General features: G+C 38.2%; 1 protein-coding gene across 1 annotated transcript; it reads left to right on the forward strand.

Moving 5' to 3' along the window:
• Positions 1 to 19792: 19792 nt before the first annotated feature.
• On the forward strand, positions 19793 to 22796 carry LOC139891661 (F-box protein PP2-A13-like). Its single transcript, XM_071874637.1, has 3 exons — positions 19793 to 20262; positions 21137 to 21255; positions 22215 to 22796. Exons 1-3 carry the CDS (start codon positions 19921 to 19923, stop codon positions 22606 to 22608), a joined length of 855 nt encoding a protein of 284 aa, XP_071730738.1. The 5' UTR covers positions 19793 to 19920; the 3' UTR covers positions 22609 to 22796.
• The last annotated feature ends 3001 nt before the right edge of the window (positions 22797 to 25797 follow it).

The raw sequence follows: 25797 nt of genomic DNA on the forward strand, positions 1-25797 counted from the left end.
TAATATTACTTATATATATATTTGTATTTTTATAAAAGTAAACTAATATAGCGTTGAGCTTTGTTTAAAGATTTCCCTGTGGAACGAACCGGACTTACTAAAAACTACACTACTGTACGATTAGGTACACTGCCTATAAGTGTTGTAGCAAGGTTTAAGTATATCCATTCTATAAATAAATAAATATCTTGTGTAAAATTGTATCGTATTTAATAGTATTTTCCTAGTAAAATAATAACTATTTTATATACACCCCGCTGCACATCACTAACTCAGGCTCTTCCTCCTTTTTCTCCTCATTAATAGGTACCTGCAAAACATTAGAAGAAACAACAGGAGAAGACTTCAGAGTCTCCTTGTTAGTAACCAAACCACTTCGAGTGGTTATAGCATTCACTTGCTCATTCCTAGCCGGCATCTTGTTGTTGGGATTAGATTGCGTATTAGCTGGGAGAGTACCCGGTGGTCTCTCCGATAACGATTGAGCAATACGTCCTACATCCCGTTCCAAGTTCTGAATAGAAGCCTGCTGATTTCTAACTTGCTGTTTTGTCGATTCCCCATCTTGCCTCAAAGCAGTGATACTCTCATCTGTTTTCATAATAAAACCCCTTAGCAATTCTTCCAACGGAGGCATCTTATTTTCTGGCTGCTGAACTGGTGGCATAGGCTGCTGGAAATTCCTAGGTGGTGCTTGCGGATTTCTATTATTAAACCCAGGCGGCCTGTACGGATATACCTTCTGATTGCCCTGATTACCCTGATTACCTTGATAAACTTGATTACCACTCTGATAATTGTTACCACCCGTTTTGCTCGCCTGATTGAAAAACTGTTTTCCACCTGGAAATTCATTAAGGGCAAAATCTCCCTTCTTAACATAACCCAGATAATTAGCCTGTTCCTCCATTGATGCTTGATCACAATCTTTAGTAAGATGCGGTCCTTGGCATAATTCACAACCCACCTTCATAGCATGCATCTCTTTAGTCATCGATTCCATTTGTCTTTTAACAGTTGCTAGTTGTGCTCTAACCGATGCGAGCTCATCACTAGTTTCGGTACTAGCGACATGAGAAGAGCGAGAAACATCTAATTCTTGATGCCAATCATATGAATGCGTGGCAGTATCTGAGATGATTTCGTAAGCGTCATCCGGAGTCATTTTCATCAAAGAACCACCTGCAGCAATATCAAGTTCTTTCCTCGTCGGCACATTAACACCTTTGTAGAAAATTTGGACCTTATTGAAGTTGTTCAACCCGTGTTGAGAACAATTACGTAACATTTTTTCGAATCGTGTCCAAGCATCATAAAGTGTCTCATGTGGCTTCTGAAGAAAGTGATTAATTTCGCTCTGCAGTTGAGCGGCCTTTGCAGCTGGAAAGAAACGTTGCAGAAACTTATCTTCCATTGTAGCCCAACTATCAATTTCACCTTCAGGCAATGAGTCTAACCAATCCCTGGCGTCATCTTTCAAAGACCAAGGAAAAACCCTCAAATAGATAACTGTTTCCGCGATATTTGCAATCTTGAACAAGTTGCAAATGCTTTTAAAGTTTCGAAGATGCTCGAATGCATCCTCTTTCGGTGTACCCCTGAACTGACATTGATGAGTTATCATATTAAGAATTTGTCCCTTGACTTCAAAATCTGTAGTGACTGGTGGTTGCCTGATGGCGTGTCCGTTACCAGCCCTTGTGGCTTTCAGCAATGCTTCCATAGTCTGCCCTGCTGCTCCTTCAGCCATGTTAACTTCTTCCTTAATATACTCAAATTTCGGAATATAAAAAGGTAACTTAGCAAAATCCTCGGCGATTTCCTGTTCTTCTTTAGCTTTGCTGCATGTGTAGTAAACTCTAGACGGTTCCAGAGTTATTGGTACCTAACCTACGATCACACCACAACAAAAACTGCGCGTAAATCCAAACAAAAATAATAAAACAGAAAAATAACTTTTGCAAGAATTGCTTCTCACAAAAGGATCGAATAATCAAAAGCTTAACCAAATTTCCAATAATTACACCGTTCCCCGGCAGCGGCGCCAAAAAGTTGATGTGTAATTTCGTACTCTAAATTATTAGCTAAATACCTATCGATTATCACACAATACAGGCAACTATAACCAGTTCGTGTAGTAATTAAACAAGTATTTGACCAATTCGTTCCACAGAGAGCAGGTAATTGAAAACTTGAACTATTAATTATTCTAAGATTTAAAAGGGGGTTTTGTTGTAAAACTGATTAAACGCGAAAGTAAATTAAACTTAATTCAATAAGATGCAAAGGTATCCACTTAGCTACAATTCCCTAGGCTAGGATTGCTCGTTTAAACTAGTTAAGTAAACAATTACAAAGATGTGACACTGTATTTATCTGTCGATTCCTACAGTTTAAGACTAATAACCTAAGTATAACTGTCGTTAACCTAGAGTTACTAACCAATTCACAATGATATTACTCAAGATTATAATCTAACTTAGGTTGGTTTGGTGTCCCTTACAACCTCACAATTATTGCAACTAATTTCAAGTTCAACCACTATACGATTAATTTTATTATCGGTGTCCCTCATAAAATCTCACGTATTCCTAAATTATTCACGTTCAATAATCTAGTAAAAGCTATTAATCAATTTAACTGTCGTTATTTAATCAATAACTTCCGTGATTTAACAATCAAAAAGCTTTAATAACAGTGGAACTTAGCTAGACATAAACTTGTGTAATTTTAATTAATTATTATTAACCAAAAGATCGCAATCCATCACCTAGGTTCATGCATCTAAGTGAATACTAAATATTTAGCTACTCATGGTAAAGCAAAGAACAAGTAAATAATAAGAACAATTAAACATAATCATTGAATTGAATGAAGAACAAATTAATAAAAGTAATAAAAGTTACTACAAAGATTAAACTGACCAAGAATGATATTGTAGCTTAAACCCTTGTAAAACAATGAAGAAAGACAAAGAAATTCGTAACTAATGTTGCTGTGGAAGAAAATTCGTAAAATAAAACTGGATACCCTAAATTGGGGTAAAATTCGTCTATTTATAGAATCTGAAAAATAGCTGAAACCGACTCAGATCACGTTCCGCGACACACCATCGCGATCCCCGACCACCTCATCGCGTTCTGCGATAACCAGGACGCGACAAAGGTTGTTTAAACGCGATAAATTGGTCAGAACACCCTTTTTTCCATGTCATGTTCTGATGCACTTTGTCACGTATCACGATGACCAAAACGCGATAAACATCATCCTGAAGCGATGGAAACTGACTTTTTCACCCGAGACGCGTTTATCTTCGACTCTAACTCCGTTTTGGCTATATCTTCAATAAAAATCATCGTTAATGAGCCAACGAACCATAACTTGACACTTTCTTCATATTAAGCTCAAATAACTCGATATCTCCATCGAAGTCTTTAAAATATCAACAAATGGACCAAGATAATGCCCAAAATATATGTATGAAAATGGCGTTATCAACACCTCCATGAAATCCTCTATCATATCATGGAATATGGCCATCATGCACCTTTGAAAAGTAGCTGGAACATTGCAAAGGCCAAAGGCCATGCGTCGGTATGAAAATGTGCCATACGGGCACGTGAAAGTAGTTTTCTCCTGGTCCTCGGGCGAGATAGGAATTTGAAAATAGCCCGAAAAACCATCAAGAAAACAGTAAAAGCTGTTTCCCGCTAACCTCTCTAGCATTTTATCCATGAAAGGTAACGGGAAGTGGTCCTTGAGTGTGGCGTCGTTCAACTTACGATAGTCAATACAAACACGCCACCCCGTGACAGTCCTAGTGGAAATTAACTCATTCTTATCATTAGTGGTAACAGTCATACCACCTTTCTTAGGTACACAGTGTACCGGGCTAATCCAAGGACTGTCAGAGATCGGGTAAATCAGATCTGCATCGAGGAGCTTAATGATCTCTTTCTTCACGATATCTTGCATGTGCGGGTTTAACCTCCTTTGTCCTTGCACCACAGGTTTGGAGTTATCCTCCATTAGGATTTTGTGGGTGCAATAGGAGGGACTGATACCCTTAATGTCGTGAATTTTCCATGTAATGGTCGGTTTATGGGCCTGCAGCATGGTTACAAGCTCAGTTTTCTGACCTGTAGTAAGAGAAGAAGAAATAATTACCGGGAGCTTAGATTCCTCTTACAAATAAGCATATTCTAAATGATCTGGAAGTGGCTTCATTTCTAACTCGGGAGGTTCTTCAATTGAAGACTTGCTCCAGTAATTCGCATCACGTTCGAGTTCCTTGAACTCCTCCTCAGTCGGCTCATAGCCGTTTTCCATCAAGGTGGTCAAAATATCCACCTCCTCAACCTGCAACTCTTCATCAATTTCAACCAATTAACACTCTCCTGAACCCTGTAACTCTGGGAATTCCTGCAAAAACTCAGACTGGACATTTACAGTGTTAAGAAAATAACATGTATCATCAGTGTAGGCAGGGTATTTTAAAGCATGGGCGATTGAGAATGTTGCATGCAAATCATCTATCCTAAGGGTCAACTGTTGGCCATAGACATCAATGATATATCTAGCCGTATTTAAAAATAGCTGACCCAAAATCAGTGGAATCCTCTCATCCACTTCTATATCCAACATCACGAAATCGGCCGGGAAAACCAACGAACCAATCTTAACTAGCATATTATCTATAATTCCACGAGGTAATTTAATGGAGCGGTCAGCCAGCTGAATAGCCATACGCGTGGGTTTCAACTCCCCGGGGTCTAGCTTTAAGTAAATGGAATAAGGCATTAAATTTATGCTAGCCCCCAAATCTGCCAACGCCCTCATACAATCCAAATTACCCAGTAAACAAGGAATGGTGAAACTCGCAGGATCCTCAAGCTTCTCGGGAAGCTTGTTTGCAACTACCGCTGAGCATGCGGCATTCAACCTAACTGAAGACACGTTCTCCAGCTTCTTCCTGTTAGTTAGCAAGTCCTTAAGAAACCTTGCATACTTGGGCATACCTGCAATCACATCAATAAAAGGCAAATTAATGTTAACTTTTTTAATCAAGTCCATGAACTTGGACTTTTCTGCCTCCAGCTTCTCCAATCTCTGCTTCCTTGGGAATGGGAGCGGTGGTTGATACTCTTTAACTACCGGTTTAGCAGCAACAGTTTCTGGTACCTTCACAACTTTCTCAATCACCTGTTCCGGCTCCTTTTCCCCCTCCGGTTCACTAATAACAATCGGCTCACTATCCTTAACCAATGGCACTAGCAAATCATACTCATCGGGCTTCCTCGGTGGATCATATGATAAACCACTTCGGGTGGTGATAGCATTAACGTGCCCATTCTTCGGGTTATTATCTGTCTTACTCGGTAACTCCCCCGGTTTCCTCTCTTTATTCTGATTAGCAAGTTGACCAATTTGTTTCTCCAGATTCTGAATAGCTGCTTATTGATTTCGAAACATTTGATCATTCTTCTCATTGTTCTGAGTAATAGTAGTAACAAGCTGAGTTTGAGACATCACAAGCTTTTCAATCATAGCTTCAAGGTTGGACTTTTTCTCTTCGGCTTGGGGTTTCTGAAAATACCCGGGAGCTTGCTGTTGATATCCTCCACTAGAACCTGGCTGGAACCTCGAACCTTGATTACCTTGAGGGTTATAGGGATTGTTGAAATTCCTATTAAAATGCGCACGTCCCTAAAACTAATTGTTGTTCTGTTGACTAATATAAGCGATCTCTTCTTTCTGATTCATAGTTAAACCTGCATCGCAATCTTTGCCTAAGTGTAATCCCCCACAAAATTCACAACCAACCTTAATACCATGCATGTCCTTCTCCAACTTCTCCAAGTGTCTACCAAATTTGTCTAACTTAGCATTAATAGACCCATAATCATCATATGCACCAGTGGTTTCGGTTCTCTTAACTGACGCTGAACGAGTTGACTCATGATCTTGATGCCATTCGTGAGTGTAAGTAGCTTGCTTTTCAATAATTTCTAATGCATGTTCTTCGTTTTATCCATTAAAGTTCCACCTGCTGGTTGATCAATACTCTGACGAGTTGGGATGTCACACCCCTTATAAAAAATCTGGACCTTTTGTAAATCATTCAACCCGTGTTGCAGACACGAGCGTAACATATTAGAATAACGGTCCCAAGCATCAAATAGTGTCTCGCTGCTCTTTTGACTGAATTGAGAAATATCTGCTTGAAGTCTAGTAGCTCGAGACGCGGGGAAAAACTTTGATAAGAACTTATCTACCAATGTATCCCAAGATGTAATTGCTCCTTCCGGTTGCTTATCTAACCATCTCTTAGCTTCTCCCTTAAGAGTCCAGGGAAAAAGCCTCGTCTTGATCGAAGTATTGGCAACCTCATGCAGTTTGAACAAGTTGCAAACATCATTGAAAATACGAAGATGCTCGTTAGCATCCTCACTATCCTTGCCATGAAATTGGCAGTCAGAAGAAATCAAACTCAGGATCGGCCCTGTAATTTGAAAAGGCTGAGTGATATTCAGTTGAGTTATCGAATTGCCTTGGCCCCCTCGTGTGGCCTTCAACTTTTCTACCATAGTCTGAGGACGATTCGGTTGATCAGCTTTGTCAGCCATATCTTCAGTCTCGAAAAAATCTAATGAAATGTAAGATTCTTCTTCTTCTCTGATTTCAGGTGGTGTATCGGGCACCACAGTCTCAGAACTACTACCCAAATTAATTATATTAGCACTCAAAGAAAAAGATGAATCCACTGTAGACTATTGCTCTTGACTTAACGCTCTGAATAACTCTCTTTCGGGTTCTGCAAATGGTTGAAGAATCGGAGAATTAGATGAACGCGTATGTGGCATGCACTACCTGTTATCTGCGAAATCACAACTAACAACTGATTAAACGCACCGACTCTACTGAGAATATACGCAAAGAAATAATAAACTATAACTAAAACTAAACTAAGGACAATTAGATAACCATCTTAATTTCCGACACAACTGTCCCCGGCAGCGGCGCCAAAAACTTGATGTGTGAAATTTAGTATATAATTTATCTTTGGAAAATGCCGTTTAAAAGATTACTACACACTAACGGGCAGTGTACCCGATCGTGTAATAGTATAAAGTTGGTAATTCCGAAATCGTTCCAAGGACAGTTTAAACGTGAGAATTAAGATTGCAACTAATAAAATAAACTAAGTTAATTTATGAAAATCGAAAGTACGAGATAGTTTATTTTGTGGCTATTTAACGATTAGCCAAATCAAAGATTGATTAAAAGTAAAAGACAATATTTTTGTGTTTTTAAATTTATAAAAATAAATGCTGACTCAACGAAAAGTAAAGATATTTGAATTCAATGGATAAAAGAATGTTCGCCTAGATCTCCTATTCGCAGTGTCGGATGATTTGTTATTAAGCTCTAGTTCAATTTATTAATACATGCAACTACAAAGTCGGTTTACCCAGAGTTCTCTTTTAGCAAACACGTCAAACTTGGATTTATTGGCTTAGGGTTCCCTTTCACCAAAGACCTCTTTCGTTTGTGACTTAGTAATTAACTAATTTCAAGATTAAGATTCAATTGGTTACGCGTTCGCTTCACACAATTCACTCCTATTTTGTTTAATCTATGTTACCCGGTTTACCCCCTTGGTCCAGTAAGCACCCAATTGGTTAAGACAAATCAATTGAAAACTAGTGTATTAAATTGAAACAGGGTTCCCTTTGTTCAAACAAGATCACTAATCAACCTAGTAACAATAATCAACACCCACAAGAATAGTTCTTAATCAAAACTCATAATTATCATGCAGTAATCAATAAAACATTAAAGTATCATCCAAACACATACAAATATTCAATCTAGACAAATATTAAAAAGCTTAGCCAACCATGGCTAGAACCAAGATCACAAATAAACAATTAAGAGTATTCATTATGAAGATAAGAATTAAACCTAATGAAAAATGTGTTCTTGAAACAACCCAACCCGTATTAAAACCGGCCCATAAATTTTTTTCCTTTTAATACACTTTAAATAACACTTTAGGTCCCAATTGTGTTTCCATAAACATCTTTATTACAATAGAAGGTTTAATAAACCTTAAAACATTTAATACATTGATTAATTGTCCAAACGGACATACACGACCCGACTAGTTTAGTTTCCAACCAAAATCGAGCATGGTGATTTGGGACTACGCTACCCAAATCCTAATCGAATACAAAAGCAAGATCTTCTAAGTAACCTAGCCAAGATCTCTAATCCCCAAGCTTACCCGAGCCGCCAAGCATGCGAACCTATAAAAATAGCAACAACGAGAGGGTAAGCTAACGCTTAGTGAATGATAATATACTACATACGTATATATGTATAAAATGGACACGCCACACAATATCAAATACCGCATACCGAAGCATCCAAGTATAAGGCAACTACACTAAGCATACCGTACGATCTCTAAGCAACAAGCTAAAGATATCAACAAGTATAAGTTCACCAACGACAATGTGAACAACGCCAATAAGCTACACCCGGAGGGTTAGATACAACACAACATTACATTAATATATATAACAATATAAAACGAATAAGGTTAACCCCTTAACCCATTACCGAATACCAAACACCACAATGAAGATTGGCCGAACTACACGAGCCTTAGTAATCCGAACCCACACGAGATTACTAACTTCACAACATCGAGGTTGGCCGAACTACACTAGCCTTAGTAATCCGAAACCACACGAGATTACTACCTCAATAAGATGACCGAACTACACGATTCATCGTGAATCTGAACTACAGGAGATTCACTTCCGATAAGATGACCGAACTACAAACGTCATTGTGAATCCGAACTACACGAGATCCACCATCACAATTCAAAATCCTCGGTCACGGGATTATAAAATCCACCACATCGGGGTTATCCACAACACAACAATATCAACCCTTCGCCATTGGGGTTATATACTCCACATCACAAACACGTGTGATAACGTACACACAAAACGTGTACCTCGCCAAAGGTGGTCAACCAAAACGCACAACCATGCCAATTTGGGCACAAACGCAAGTCCATCAAATCCACATATATGTGAAGTGAGCTCTATAACCGAGAACCACTTCACCCGACCCGCACCCATCCTGCACATACACATGTACATAGGATATTAACACTCACCTTGTCGCCTTGAAGAAATCCTTCCAAGTAATCCGCAACTCGTTAATGGAAAGTACCTATTCCATTATCACAAATTCAACAACACACTTAGATTGGATTTACAAACCAACCCAATTTGACACTTAGTGCAAATTCGACCCAAAAGCACCTCCAAGTACAAACAGCGCCCAAACTAACCAATAATCACTAACACAAGTGATAATGGTCCTTATATGCCAATTAAACCCGAACACCGGTGTTAAACACTTATCGTTCTCAAAATCGCCATTAAACCCTAATTTTGACCCATAAAGTCAAAATCTCACCAATTACGAGTTTTGACACCAAAACATAATTAACTCGGTTTTATACTTCAACTTAATCCATTTTAAGTTTACAAACCTCATCAAATCGACATTCGGGTCATAATCATCAACAAACCCTAATTTTGACTCTATTCAAAATTAGTCAACCACGAAAACCCTAAAAGTCTCCAAAACACCAATAATCACTAATGCTAGTGATTGTACACCATTTACAAGTCTTAAACATGGTTAAATCATAACCAACCCAAAACCCGCCTTTAACAACAATAAACCCAAATATTGGTGTTAATCTCCAATTAACAACTAAATGGGTTTCACATATGAATCATACAATCAAAAGCCCCAAATTTGAATGATGAACACGAAAATGAAATTCGGAGTTAGAGCTTACCACTAGTATCACCGTGTAGCCAAGAACGAGGAGAACAACCTAGTCAACTACGCCAAAGATCAAATCCCGCTTCTTCCTTTCCAAAAATCCCTTTGAAATCAAATGGGTGTTTGAGTTTTTGAGAGGAAAATGAAATGAAAAGGAAAATGAAATTAGGAAATGAAATGAATGGATGAGGTTAAAGCCTCAAATCTGGCTCAAATGTGAAATGACCAAATTGCCCTTGAACCTTATTTAAAATTACAAGAATCTGGTACCAGTTTGCCCGTATCGCCGCGCCGCGGCCTTAAATGTCGCGCCGCGACATTTGCCTAGTTCTGGGATCATTTTTAATCAAGCTTCTGATCTGGATTCCAGTTAAATGCCGCGCTGCGGCCTCCTTTGTCGCGCCGCGACGTTCAACGTGGTCTGACTCATTTCCTTGCATACAAGACCTCAACACCCGAACATGTCCCAAACCCTTCATACGCCTATCGTACATACACAATACACCTATAAATCATGTACGGGAAAAAACCGGGGTGTTACAACTCTCCCCCACTTAGCCTCGATCACGTCCTCGTGATCCTCGTCACTTAACCAAACGGACCACACTTCACGGTCCTCAAACATAAGTCCCGACCGACTTTCCTAAGCAATTCTTCCCAATGAATTGCCTTCGACAACTAAATCATCACCCGCGATTTATCAATTCCACAATCCGAGCACTAAAACTTGCTCAATCCCTCACATCGGGAAATTCAACCAATCTCGTACCAAGATATCGATCCCTTAGCGGACCCTTACCGAGTACAACGCTAAAAGCAACCAGTCTAAACCTAAGGTCAACAACCTGAAACGATGAAGACCGAACCAAACGAATCCTTACGGATAACACCAATCACTAAACATCCCTTGTAGTGCGCAATACGACCGATACGAAACTACCGTAACATCATAATCCAACGGCTAAAACCGATAGCGCCCAAAACGACTATGGGAACGCAAATCTCAAGGTGTACAAAATCAACTATCGTCACACCCGTGACATCATGTGAGCGAAACACGGCTATCGCCTCACTAATCATACAACACGGTCCTCACGACCCCACCATCGGCGTATAAACAACCGATAATTCCCACAACATGGTCCTTACGACCCCACCATTGGTGTATAAAACAACCAATAGATCAAACATCACGAAGGTTGGCCGAAAACACACGCGCCTTAGTGAATCCGAACTACACGCGACTCACTACCTTCACCACAACAACAATCGGGATTGGCCGAACTACAAGCGCCTTAGTGAATCCGAACTACACGAGAGTCACTATCCCGGAGGAATGACCGAACTACACAAGTCATTTGTGAATCCGAACTACACGAGACTCACTCCTCAATACAATGACCGAAACCACACGAGTCATTTGTGAATCCGAACAACACGCGACTCACTTCCACAATAAGATGACCGAAACCACACGCGTCATCGTGAATCCGAAACCATACGCGATCCACTACCATGATGAAGTCAGCGGACCCGAAGATCATGCTTCACCAATCTCAACACCGAATGAAGTCAGCGGACCCCGTCAACGGTCATGTTTCACCGATATAACACCTCGCTCATGATGAAGTCAGCGGACCCCGAAGGTCATGCTCCACCAATTGCATACTCCCATGATGAAGTCAGCGGACCCGAAGATCATGCTTCACCAATCACCAATACCATGATGAAGTCAGCGGACTCCGAAAGTCATGCTTCATCAATCAACGCCCTTTTGGCCTCGAACGACGAGTAGCGTATCATCGCGCTCTCCTACGCCATAGTGAATCCTAACAGATACCACTAACCATTCACACACTCGAGCAAGAACCACCTATATCAAACATAGGCACAAAACAATAATTCTCTAGAAGAGAATCCGACACACACCTCCCTTAACCGAAGGATTTCACCTTGCTCACCAAACACGTCCATTATCTCTCAACGAGATTTACCACATTACCACCTCGGTGATAATTCAAATCCAAACCATAAGTAGAATTTATCCGAAATTGTAATCTACCACAAATCAACCAAAAACCAGGTCTCGACAACATTTTCCGGATCTACCAAAAGCATCATCCGAAATCTCACACTAAAACTTCCTCGTGCAGAAGTGTAACTCCCCCACTTGGAACTACGTCCCATATCCACAACTCGTACAACCGTACAATGCTATCAAAGGTAGACTTTACAAACGATTGGGTAAACACGACCCATCGACATATCTTGCTCCAACCTTGAGCATACGAAGGATTTCAATCAATCCTTAAACACTTCGAATAAAAAGTGTACCACGATTACACAAACCACACCCTCGCAATCACCCAATTGCTCTAGTTTGTCAATTCCCACCTAGTCACTCATGTACCTAAGGGTTTCACTCCGGTACCCTAAGTACAATGTAACCACAACACAATCGGAGTCGAACACCACGCTAGTAGGTATAAAAGAGGCACCTAATGTCGCGTCTTATATACTCCATTACCAACATACATCGAGATTCAAAACACTCGATCTCAAGCTTTTCAGCCCACCCGTCGAACCTCACAGTTCATCGACCTCCACACAAGAGCGAACACGCGCTTAACAACCGAACACCAAAACCCATTTCCATGGCTTGGTAGAAACATTTCCCAGATACTAAGGAATGCTTGGTTGCACTAAGTCTTACGCCCTTCGCTCGGCAATCAAATGCCACCATAGGGTACTTCCATTAGGAACGTCACCCATAACAACAATATGCACAACACAAGGCATTTTACAACTCAAACGCAAACGGCACTTAATAAATAATCAAAGGGCATATTTATTAAAACGAAACGTACCTTAACGTCTCCTTGCCGCACCCGTCCCCGCTAACTTGGGACATTCCAACTTACGATGTCCTTCTTCTTGGCAATTGAAACACACCATACCATCACCCTTTGGTACCGAATATTCCTAAGACTTGTGACCCCTCATGCCACAATTGTAACATCTAGATGCACTAGAATCCGGTATATCCGTCCGCGTACCACCCGTGCTCACACTCGGACCCTTAGTCCTCTTACTCGGAGCACCATACGAAACAACCCTTCTCTCACTTGAAGGTTCACCAATCTTTGATCGCGTATACGACTCGAAACCTCTAGCCACGGCGAATAATTCCGCAAACGATTTCGCGTGACCCCGACTAATCTTATTCTTCAAGTCATCATTCAAGGTTCGATAAAAATCTTGCATCAACAAATTATCATTCCCCAAATACTCCGGGCAAAAACGAGCCTTCGCCATAAAGGTCGTCTTGAGAGTATTCAAATCCATAAAATCCTGTTGCAAATTTCGCAACTCATTACGCATTTTCGACAAATCGGCTGAAGTCCGGAACTCTTCGAAGAATTCCTCCTTAAACTCGTTCCACGATAAGGCCATAAACGTTTCGCCACCGACAAGATCGATCTTACCATCCAACCAATCCCTTGCCCTGCCCCGCAACAAACTAGTAGCGAGTCTCGTCTTTTTCTCGGGAGGGCAATCAATAGTACGAAAACACCCTTCGACATCCGAAATCCAAGTTGTGCTCACCAAAGGATCCGGTTTCCCATCATACATCGGGGGTTTAGTCCTCATGAAGCTCTTAAGACAACGCTCCATTTCACTACTACCCCAAAATTTGGAATACTTCCTATCCATTTCTTCTCGAAACACACTCATTTGCTCCGCAATGGCGGCCGCAACTCTAGAGTTAAACTCCTCGTCATTCGTCTCGATCTCGTTTCGCGTCGTCATTCTAAAGAATGCAAAACGATTAGTCCACGAACGTATAAAACAACATGCATAACATCGCCCCATCTTGCTCAACACTCATCGTACATCACTTGGTAGACACGATTTGCACCCGTAATAAGGTTTGCAAGTCCTTATTACGCACATACGTCGTCTCAACTCGTTAGTACAACGACCGCCTCGCTCGATGATATAACCAACACAACGACGATTCCACGCGATATAAACACACGCAAGAATTACATCACAACGCAAGCCAAAAATCCTAGTTAGTCCACCTACAAACAAGGCACTAACAATAACCCGTTCCGACCCGTTCACTTACAAGTCTCGCAAAAAATAAGCACACACAAAAGTCTAAGTCTAGGCACCTATCTCAAGTCGCCTAAATCCCTTAGACCATGCTCTGATACCACTTGAAACAACCCAACCCGTATTAAAACTGGCCCATAAAATTTTTTCCTTTTAATACGCTTTAAATAACACTTTAGGTCCCAATTGTGTTTCCATAAACATCTTTAATACAATAGAAGGTTTAATAAACCTTAAAACATTTAATACATTGATTAATTGTCCAAACGGACATACACGACCCGACTAGTTTAGTTTCCAACCAAAACCGAGCATGGTGATTTGGGACTACGCTACCCAAATCCTAATCGAATACAAAAGCAAGATCTTCTAAGCAACCTAGCCAAGATCTCTAATCCCCAAGCTTACCCGAGCCGCCAAGCATGCGAACCTATAAAAATAGCAACAGCGAGAGGGTAAGCTAACGCTTAGTGAATGATAATATACTACATACATATATATGTATAAAATGGACACACCACACAATATCAAATACCGCATACCGAAGCATTCAAGTATAAGGCAACTACACTAAGCATACCGTACGATCTCTAAGCAACAAGCTAAAGATATCAACAAGTATAAGTTCACCAACGACGATGTGAACAACGCCAATAAGCTACACCCGGAGGGTTAGTTACAACACAACATTACATTAATATATATAACAATATAAAACGAATCAGGTTAACCCCTTAACCCATTACCGAATACCAAACACCACAATGAAGATTGGCCGAACTACACGAGCCTTAGTAATCCGAACCCACACGAGATTACTAACTTCACAACATCGAGGTTGGCCGAACTACACGAGCCTTAGTAATCCGAAACCACACGAGATTACTACCTCAATAAGATGACCGAACTACACGAGTCATCGTGAATCCGAACTACACGAGATTCACTTCCGATAAGATGACCGAACTATACGCGTCATCGTAAATCCGAACTACACGAGATCCACCTTCACAATTCAAAACCCTCGGTCACGAGATTATAAAATCCACCACATCAGGGTTATCCACAACACAACAATATCAACCCTTCGCCATTGGGGTTATATACTCCACATCACAAACACGTGTGATAACGTACACACAAAACGTGTACCTCGCCAAAGGTGGTCAACCAAAATGCACAACCGTGCCAATTTGGGCCTAAACGCAAGTCCATCAAATCCACCTATATGTGAAGTGAGCTCTATAGCCGAGAACCACTTCACCCGACCCGCACCCATCCTACACATACACATGTACATAGGATATTAACACTCACCTTGTAGCCTTGAAGAAATGCTTCCAAGTAATCCGCAACTCGTCAATGGAAAGTACTTATTCCATTATCACAAATTCAACAACACACTTAGATTGGATTTACAAACCAACCCAATTTGACACTTAGTGCAAATTCGACCCAAAAGCACCTCCAAGTACAAACCGCGCCCAAACTAACCAATAATCACTAACACAAGTGATAATGGTCCCTATATGCCAATTAAACCCGAACACCAGTGTTAAACACTTATCGTTCTCAAAATCGCCATTAAACCCTAATTTTGACCCATAAAGTCAAAATCTCACCAATTACGAGTTTTGACACCAAAACATAATTAACTCGGTTTTATACTTCAACTTAATCCATTTTAAGTTTACAAACCTCATCGAATCGACATTCGGGTCATAATCATCAACAAACCCTAATTTTGACTCTAGTCAAAATTAGTCAACCACGAAAACCCTAAAAGTCTCCAAAACACCAATAATCACTAATGCTAGTGATTGTACACCATTTACAAGTCTTAAACATGGTTAAATCATTAACTAACCCAAAACCCGCCTTTAACAACAATAAACCCGAATATTGGTGTTAATCTCCAATTAACAACTAAATGGTTTCACCTATGAATCATACAATCAAAAGCCCCAAATTTGAATGATGAACACGAAAATGAAATTCGGAGTTAGAGCTTACCACTAGTATCACCGTGTAGCCAAGAACGAGGAGAACAACCTAGTCAACTACGCCAAAGATCAAATCCCGCTTCTTCCTTTCCAAAAATCCCTTTGAAATCAAATGGGTGTTTGAGTTTTTGAGAGGAAAATGAAATGAAAAGGAAAATGAAATTAGGAAATGAAATGAATGGATGAGGTTAAAGTCTCAAATCTGGCTCAAACGTGAAATGACCAAATTACCCTTGAACCTTATTTAAAATTACAAGAATCTGGTACCAGTTTGCCCGTATCGCCGCGCCGCGGCCTTAAATGTCGCGCCGCGACATTTGCCTAGTTCTGAGATCATTTTTAATCAAGCTTCTGATCTGGATTCCAGTTAAATGCCGCACCGCGACCTCCTTTGTCGCGCCGCGACGTTCAACGTGGTCTGACTCATTTCCTTGCATATAAAACCTCAACACCCGAACATGTTTCGAACCCTTCATACGCCTATCGTACATACACAATACACCTATAAATCATGTACGGGGAAAAACGGGGTGTTACAGTTCTTGAATGATGAACGGATCGAGACGCGTTTCCGGAATGATTGATGCGTTAGAATGACCTTGGGATTCCCCAAAAATCACCTTGGTTCGTCAAAAAGCTGCTGGAATTCGTCTGGATGCAAAAGTGATAAGTTAGGGTAAAAATTCGGGCTTTAAATAGGTGGATTCTGAAACCGACAGAACATGGAGCGGCGCTCCAAATATGGAGCGGCGCTCCAGATAACTGGAAACTCATCTCTTGGTTTCTAAAAGCCCTCGAACTGTAATTTATGCCTACTGGAGCGGCGCTCCATGTTTTGGAGCGGCGCTCCAGACCTTTTTTTGCTGAATCCGGACTATAAAACTCATAAATCACTCGTTTTCGAACCAAACTCAAATCAAACCAATCTCTTTCACTTGTTTCCAAAGAAAATCACTAAAACCATCAAATGACTTCAAATTTCATCTCCTTGGTCTTAGAACTCGATCCTTCACAACACTTATTGAAATAACACCAAATCGTATCCAAAAGGACCAAAATGTGCCCGATATCGCTAAAGAAAACGTGTATGAAATATGCGATATCACTCACCAACATTTTTGTTCACGTTTTAAGCATTTTTATTCTCAGGTAATTGTTAAGAGCTTCCGCTGTTGCACACTAAATTAAGGACAAGATTTGGAGTCCATGCTTGTATAATATTATTTGAAAACTGCATTCGAAGACATATATTGTTGTGTAATATTATTGTAAACCATTATGTAATGGTCGTGTGAAAACGCTATATTTTTTATTATCATTTTTAAACCTTTATCGATAAAATGGAGGTTATGGTTTGTTTTAAAATCGAATGCAGTCTTTGAAAAACGTCTCATATAGAGGTCAAAACCTCGCAACGAAATCAATTAATATGGAACGTTTATAATCAATATGAACGGGACATTGCAGCTTTCCATCCGGCTTGCCATACGGCCTGCCAGTGTGAAAAACGGCTTGCCATACGGCCATTGTAAATGGGCACAGCAAACGGCTTGCCCGCCCAAACAGCCTGGTCAAACGGCCTGCCATATGGCTTGCCAGCCGTATGCAGGCAATTTTCAAGTCTATTTAAAGGGCTTTTGTCATCCATTTTTACACATACTTCAATTCACTTCTCTCTCTCTCTCTCTCTCTCTCTCTCTTTCTCTCTCTTTCTTTCTACAATATTAGTCATACTTTCAAGGTCTTCAACTTCGTGCGGAGAACCTAGTACCCAGAGAAGAACGCCGAAGATTGTATTAGGAGCAGTATGGAGTTTGAAGTTGTAACTTTTGTATTCGGAACTCGTTTAATCTAATGGTACTTCTATCCTTTGTCTTTATATAATGTCTTTCATTATTATGCTTTGTGATACTGTTGCCATGATTAGCGAGTAGTTATCTTTTAGTGTATGCTATGATGTAGTCAGTTATAATGCCGAAATAATATTATGGTTTGTGTATGTTGTCAAGATGCTTTCCGATTATGCTTTAAACTCAATCGCTTTTCCAACTAATAGAACGTAGTTATCAGCTCTGCTATTGGGAAGTCGCGAACCCCGATTCAGAGTACACTATCTGTGTCACCCCTTGGTAAGAGAATTCTATCGGATACAACGTAAGTTTGACTGAGGCACATCGGTTGTTGTAAGTCCACCGAGCCTTGGATTCCGACTGAGGACTCCCATAGTACATTGTCGATCCTAGACCATGCTAGTGTAGTCACCAAGCATATAAACTTCGTACGTGCACGCTAAAGCACAACGGTTGTTGTAAACTGCACCTCTGATAAGTAAGGCCATGGAACCCGGTCAGTGCTGATTAGTAAACTTCACCATAACGGGGTCTCAAGCATTGCACCCCGCTTGAGGGATTCTTAGTTAATTAAGGAACTGTTTGTTTAAACACATAAAGGATTGGACCGTTAGGATAAACGAACGCGTTCATGGAAGTCAAACCTGACTTGGCCATGGTGTTCTTTATGGTTGAACTCTTTTTAAGGGCCTAACTATTTTTTTAAACTCAATCATTAACGAAAGCATTAAAACACATAACGTCTCTCGAATATGGCATACCTTGTATTCTATTATGCTTAAGAAAATTTAGACCTTTGTGGAATGTTAATACGTCACCCAACCGAGTCGTTCAATTGGATGAGCCGTCTTAACGTGTATGCCTGTAGTCAAACTGCACGGGCGTCGGGGGTAAGGGACGTTGCTGTCTATTCAGAATCTTTAAACCTAACGCATTACTCAATGACATGTCTTATGACAGGGGCATTTAGGACTAGTGTAATGAATACAAGATCACTATATATTCATGAGCCAGCATTTCATAATCTCGGCAAAGTAACTGACGAAACCATAGTATGCACTTTTTTTAATCTTATCTGAATTACAAATTTTATCGCATTTACTTTATTCTATCTTATAAATTAGAAAACCCAAAATTAGGTAATAAACCACTACTCATTCACTTTAGGATTATTTTAAGCTTTAATTATAGGTTCGATTCTACTGATATCTTAAAAATACGACCCTAGGTCATACTTCCCTTACTCACCATAATAAGGAGTAGTACGACTTAGGCCCCGCTAAATATAAATTTAAAACTATTACCTCCTCTCCTGATAGTTGATTCTGACGTCTTGCGACCTAATGATACCGCATAAATAAAACCGTCCATTTTGATCATATCAATAATATATTGGCAACGGGAGGACATATATAATGGGAATGCTCTTAGGGTTAGATTCAATAGTATTGCAAGTAGATATATGATCTATTTTTTTAGGATGGCAAACTCACGCACACTGTATAATTTTACGTACATGAATAATGTTCTAAACAAGACTCGAAGTCATGATCTCAAAATCGACTCCTCGATACCGCTAAGTCAAAGAAGACTTGTTGAAAATTATATAAATTGTAACCTGTTTTGATTTTCAAATTGTTTTTATTAATGTTTAATTTTTTAGGCTAAAAAGATATAATCTATTAGTTAAACTTGACATTAATTTTTTAGAACTAATTCTTCTTTGTATAAAAGTGCACATATTTGCAAATCTAAACATAACATAATTTGTAAACACTTTCGGTACTAAACAATGAACAAAAACAAAACTTTTCAAGGGACTACGCCTACTAATTAGTAAATACTTTATGTACTAAACAGGTATATATTTACTTTCCATCTTTATAAAACGCTTCTTTCCTAAAATAAATGTAATGTAATGTAATTAAGCAACACCCACTTCGTTTAAATCTCTCCCCACAATCCATTGAAATATTCCCCATTCTTTCAATCAATCAATAACTAATTAAAATAAAAAACTAATCAAAACCCATTAAAAAAAATCCGATCTTGAGTTTGGGTTTTCGTCTATGGGATCTGGGCTGTCATCTTTTCTTCTTATGTGTAACAGCACCACCACTGCTCCGGCGAACTCGCCGGAGCCAAGTCTCGGTGATCTGCCGGAAAGTGTAGTGGGTTCTGTTCTGCTGTACTTGAACCCACAAGATATATGTAGACTAGCATCTCTTAATCGTGCTTTTCGGTCTGCATCCACGGCTGAATTTGTGTGGGAATCAAAGTTACCAAAAAATTATGATTTAATTATTTCCAGGGTGTTTGATGAGAATAAAAATAAATTTTCATCTGCAATTTGGAAAAAAGAAATTTATGCTAGGCTGTCTACACCTAGTCCAATTGATGGTGGTACAAAGGTATGATCTTTATTCATTTGCGTTGTTTTGTTTACTTTTGTAACATATTAACAAATTTTAATTCATTAGGTTTTTAATAAATCATGTGATTATGTGTTGGTGTGTGAAAATAGATTAAAGTTTGTTGCTTTACGCATTTCTAGGCGTTTTTTGTGAACTGGAGTTATCTGGGTATGTAAAAAAAGGATGATCTTGAAAAAGTAGGTGAGAATTGGATAAAATTTTGTCTTAGTTTAATTGATAGAGTAAAAATGAATATTTTAGTTGTGATGCACATATCTTTTTTGTTGTTTGTATCTTGGTTTGTAAACATAATTCTATGATTCATTGATATGCTAATAAGATGTTTTAAGTTACAGAAGATAATTCTTAGTTAAGGTAATCTAACACGTAATATAAGTATAATAATACTCCGTAGTAAGTACTTTTCTTAGAATAGACTCGGAAAGGTAAATCCAAGGTCAGTTAGTTCGGTCCATGTTTTGTTAGTTTGTTTAGTATTGATTGTCCGTGTTTTGTTAGGCGATGTTTAGTTTACTGCTTTCGAGCCTCCTCATCTTTGCTGTGTTGTTGGTTGTATTGTGTATTGTCCTTTGTCTTTTTTTCACGAAAAGGATTTGTTAATATAGTTACCGTTTTTTCGCCCAAAAAAATTAGTCTTCCTAGAACAACTCATTGCTTGTTTCTCATTTCTCATGATATAATAACATACTATTAAACAGTCTTATTTTATGTCAACAATTCAAGTAATTATTAGAGGTTTAAACATAAAAAGGGTGTTTCCTTACACTGCCAAAATTTTGACATACACCACCAGCAAAAATCTTTTTGGACCATTTTGTCCTTGGTTGTGATATGGGAATTGTTTATGCAGAGAGTTTGGCTAGATAAAGGTACAGGAAAAGCTTGTGTCTTAATATCTTCAAACGGACTAGCGATAACTGGGATCGATGATCGTAGATACTGGAGTTGGATTCCAACCGAGGAATCTAGGTAACTTTTTTTTATTTTTTTATTTTTATTTTTATCTTTTTCTGATTTGAGATGTTCTTTTTATGGTGTTTTCGAGTTTGCAATTGTTAATTTTCTAAATTTGATATATGTTCTTTTTTAGTCTTTGGTAATTTGACGTCAGTCACTATGAATCCCAATGTTTTTAGTCAATTTTATGAACTTTTAGTGAAGATTTATTTGTGCTAATGACTCTTTAAAAGGGTGGTTAATACAGAATATGAACTCTTAATTCAGTTAATTGTCAAACACATCGTAATCATTTGGTAATCATTGTTGTTTTTCCAACCAACAGTAATAGTGAAAATTGTCTTAACAAATAATCTGTCTCAAACACAAAATATGAAACTTTTAGTCCTCTTATTTATGAACGTTTTGAGCTTTTTAATCAACTAAATCGAAGTTCGTATAAAAGAGATGGTCATAGTGAAGTCACCAGTTTGGTCATATCTCCTTCATATAGATTTGAATTTAGTTGATTCAAAAGCTCAAGTGCGTAAAGGGCTAAAATTTCAATTTTATGGTTACCTTATATGTTCATATCCTCTAGTTCGGTGGAGGCCTTATTTTTTTCCGAGATATACCAACATACTATAAATTGATATTGTAGGCTAAAATATTTGTTCTTATTGATAAAACATGTCATATTCGGCTCCCTTACAAAATTATTCAAGCTCCGTCACTGGTCTCAAACAAATTTTCATCAGACAAACAAAAACACGCATTTTAAAAATGTGTAATTGATGTAATTTGACGGAGAAACATATTCTCTGTTGCTGGAAAATTCAAAAATCTTCTGTTTGTATTTGTCGTTATCATTTATTGTCACAAACAAAATGGGAGTCACAATCACATATTTCATTGTTTTGACATTATATACACATGATGAACACACAATGAAAATGAGTACAACTCAAATGTGATTTTTGTTGCATGTGTAGATTTCATTCGGTAGCTTATCTCCAGCAAATCTGGTGGTTTGAAGTCGACGGAGAGGTCGACTTCCCTTTACCATGTGGGGCCTACAGTCTCTACTTCCGCCTACAACTCGGGCGGTCAAGCAGGCGGTTCGGGCGGCGTGTTTGCAACTCCGAGCACGTTCACGGCTGGGATATCAAACCAGTAAAGTTTCAACTTTCTACTTCAGATGGTCAAAAGGCGATTAGTCAATGCTACTTGACAGAACCTGGAAAATGGAATAATTATCGAGCTGGTGATTTTGTTGTCGAGGATTCCAAGGTACCGATGAAGATCAAGTTTTCAATGACGCAGATCGATTGTACACACACTAAAGGTGGACTGTGTGTTGATTCTGTGCTCATACGCCCTAAATGAAGATCTTCAGATTTTAGTTTGATAGATATGGATATGGATTAAGGTTTGAAGCAATATTTTTGATTTGCAAGTAACCTTTTTGTTAGTAGAGTGTTTTATCTATGTATGATACTATATGATTATATAAATAGTGAGGTGAGATCAAGAAGTATTATTTGGTGGTTATGCAAATCTGCAAAGTTTGATTCTATTTATTGATTTATTTATTTATTTGGTAAATATATATTGATAAATAGAATAATACAAGCTTTAGTTAGATTGCACGTGATTTTACCTAAAAGTCCACAAAAGAGCTCAATAATTGATGTGCAAGTAGTAAACAGGATCACGATTCATTAAACATTTACTATGTTGTTTTTTGACTTTTTGGTAACGTTTTGCAAGTTCTTGGGTGTATCTGAGGCATTGTTCGAAGGTCTCATTCGATAATCGTTGAATGTATGTTTCATAATTAGTGTTGTGCATTAAAAATTAGATGTACAATGTTTATAACGCCGGTTAGTTATATATATCAAGTACCTAAAAGTGCAATAAGCCGGTCAAAGAAAAGTTGATTAAAAAATGATTGATAATGATACTTCTTAAATTTGTATCAGGTTTTTTGACAAAATGTTTTGACGATCATCATCAATGTCTAGAAGTAATATGAGTTAACAAGCAATGCCGACACACTCAATGTCACCAACTGGATCAGGGTTACATACGCTTGTAACCACAACAGCGAGGACTCCACCAACGCCATCATCGTCGGTAAAAACGGCTACAACTAAACCTCGAGCATCTGACGCTGTTACGGCTAAGGTAGCAATTGTAAAGCAAAATACTTCAAACCAACATGAAGTCAACTAAGGGGTCCCACTCCAAAGGCTACTGTGCCAATACAATTTGAAAGAGTATTTCCTCTTAATTATTATAACTCTACTAAACCGGACAACAATATTCGTCAAGTAAGTTTGAGTTTTGGATCACCAACATCACCAGTTAATGCTAAATGGGCATCACACACAAGTACATTGGGAGTTTGGGACTATCCTAGTGAACACATCGGTACAACCAGCGTCGTCAATAAATGCAAATCATCGTAGGGTAACTTCCGCAAGTGCGCAAGAGTTGTTGTGAAATCACGGTTACATAAACTTGGATGGGTCTCCTCTAACTGTCACGCCACAATACACATTACCAACATATGCGTCACCAGTCCAACAGTTGTTTCGCAGACTCCTTTTTCAACAGACTTCTGGTTATACCGGGAGTACACAATATAGTCCTTTTGAGGCAGGGCAAACAAGCGATTCAAACAACTTGTTATTTGAGTTGCAGCAAGTAGCTCCACCACATTTGGCGCCAACATTTGAACAACTGGCTCGCACTCAAGAGCTACTAGAAAACCTGTTTGCCATAATGCTGGGACGGAAGAAGTTCGTTCCCGCATATCGCAAATCATCCATTCCCAGTCGCACCAGTATTACCTTTGACTTTGGGAAGCTATGAAGGGTTATCAGACCCAAATGATTTTTTACAACAATTTGAAGAAACTGGGGCGACACAATAGCTTGCCAGATGCTTTCGTATTGTATTACATGGGTTCGCAAGTGTGACAACCCGGAAATTTCTGACCAAATTTAAACCTAATCTTTATATGTTTCCGACACGATAAGCAAAGTCTGTAATGTTGAAATCTCAAAAACTTTGAACTGTGTTCATGTAATCAATTACCCTTTGATTGTGCTCGACGATTCACGAACATTTATGTGTACAGATATGTATACATATATAAGATATAGTTATATTAATTGAAAACGTTAACAAAGTATTAGATGTATAATACTTTACATGAACGTATTTGTTTCAATATATATTTAATATAATTATCGACGGATTTAAAAGATAATATCAAATGATTGAATTATCATATACATTGTGATTATGATTACGGGTCTCTGTTATGAGGTCCACTAGGATTTAAGAAATCTGTTCTTTTTGAACGGTATTCGGAATAGATGGTAAAGTGAATTACAAGTGAGAACAAAGTGTCACTTAACAAGAATTAGACAAAAGTTAGTGGAGATTCTTGTTTGATTTCCAATACATGCTTTATTATATTTCACTCGTGACTTTTGTTAAGATAATGATTTTCATTATTTTAACCTTTTGACAAAATGATTCTTAAAAATATTTAGTTGTGGGAAAACAAAAGTTTCATATTTATTTGATTTAGTTTCAAACGTACTAACAACGTTTTTAGTTAAAAAGAACTTTTTATTTAAAACGTTTTATAAAGTAACTTGTTTATGTATATAAAAATTTGAAGAACTTAATTAAAGCTTGGTGTTATAAATTTACAAATATATTTTATTGTTTCAAAAAGATAAAGATATTACTAAATAATTTCGAAACGATTTTAAACGATATAAAGAACTTTGAAATATAGTTAGTTTGGAAAAATTATATATTATATTATTAAATATTTCAAAAATATATATTTCGAAATGAATATATATATATATATATATATATATATATATATATATATATATATATATATATATATATATATACATACATATAACGAGACATCGATTTAAAGAAGCAAATGACCAAAACACTCAAATGAATAAGTTACATTTCAATTGGTATAATTATTGGTGAAATAAGTCTAGTTATTGATAAAGGTACGTGCTGCGAAACGTAAAGTACAAGTTTTCTAAAGGACGTTCGAAAAACCGAAAACGGTACGTAAGTCGAGCGTCAACGTACAATTTATCTACGCTAAAATTACAAATCAACTATGCACGAGAATATAATATAATATTTAATTAATTCTAAAGATTAAATATATTATATATTAAATATTTATAATAATGTGTCGGTAGCATAAGATTTACAAATGTGAATTGGATTTATGTCTCATGCGATCGCATGAGATCTCCACACAATCCTCATGCGATTGCATGAGGTGGTTAGGTGGGATAAGTTTGCTTATAAAACGAGTTCGAGCTGTTTTTTGTGATTCATTCATCCTCAACTCTCTATCTCAATATATGTACTCCGTAATATTTAATTTAATTTATTTATTATTATTAATTATTATTAATCTTATTATTATTATTAGTATTAGTATTAATATTATTATTAGTACTATACATAAAATACTACGACGAGGTTCTGCTCGCATGTTTTCAAAACGGG

This window comes from Rutidosis leptorrhynchoides, chromosome 2 (genome assembly GCF_046630445.1).
Source record: "Rutidosis leptorrhynchoides isolate AG116_Rl617_1_P2 chromosome 2, CSIRO_AGI_Rlap_v1, whole genome shotgun sequence".
In the NCBI taxonomy this organism is placed as follows: Eukaryota; Viridiplantae; Streptophyta; class Magnoliopsida; order Asterales; family Asteraceae; genus Rutidosis; species Rutidosis leptorrhynchoides.

Excerpts from the sequence above, each read along its gene's own strand:
- LOC139891661 (XM_071874637.1), top strand. The coding sequence starts at position 19,921 with ATGGGATCTGGGCTGTCATCTTTTCTTCTTATGTGTAACAGCACCACC. Across the intron at positions 20,263-21,136 it reads CAATTGATGGTGGTACAAAG|AGAGTTTGGCTAGATAAAGG; the intron begins GTATGATCTTTA and ends TTGTTTATGCAG. Across the intron at positions 21,256-22,214 it reads ATTCCAACCGAGGAATCTAG|ATTTCATTCGGTAGCTTATC; the intron begins GTAACTTTTTTT and ends TTGCATGTGTAG.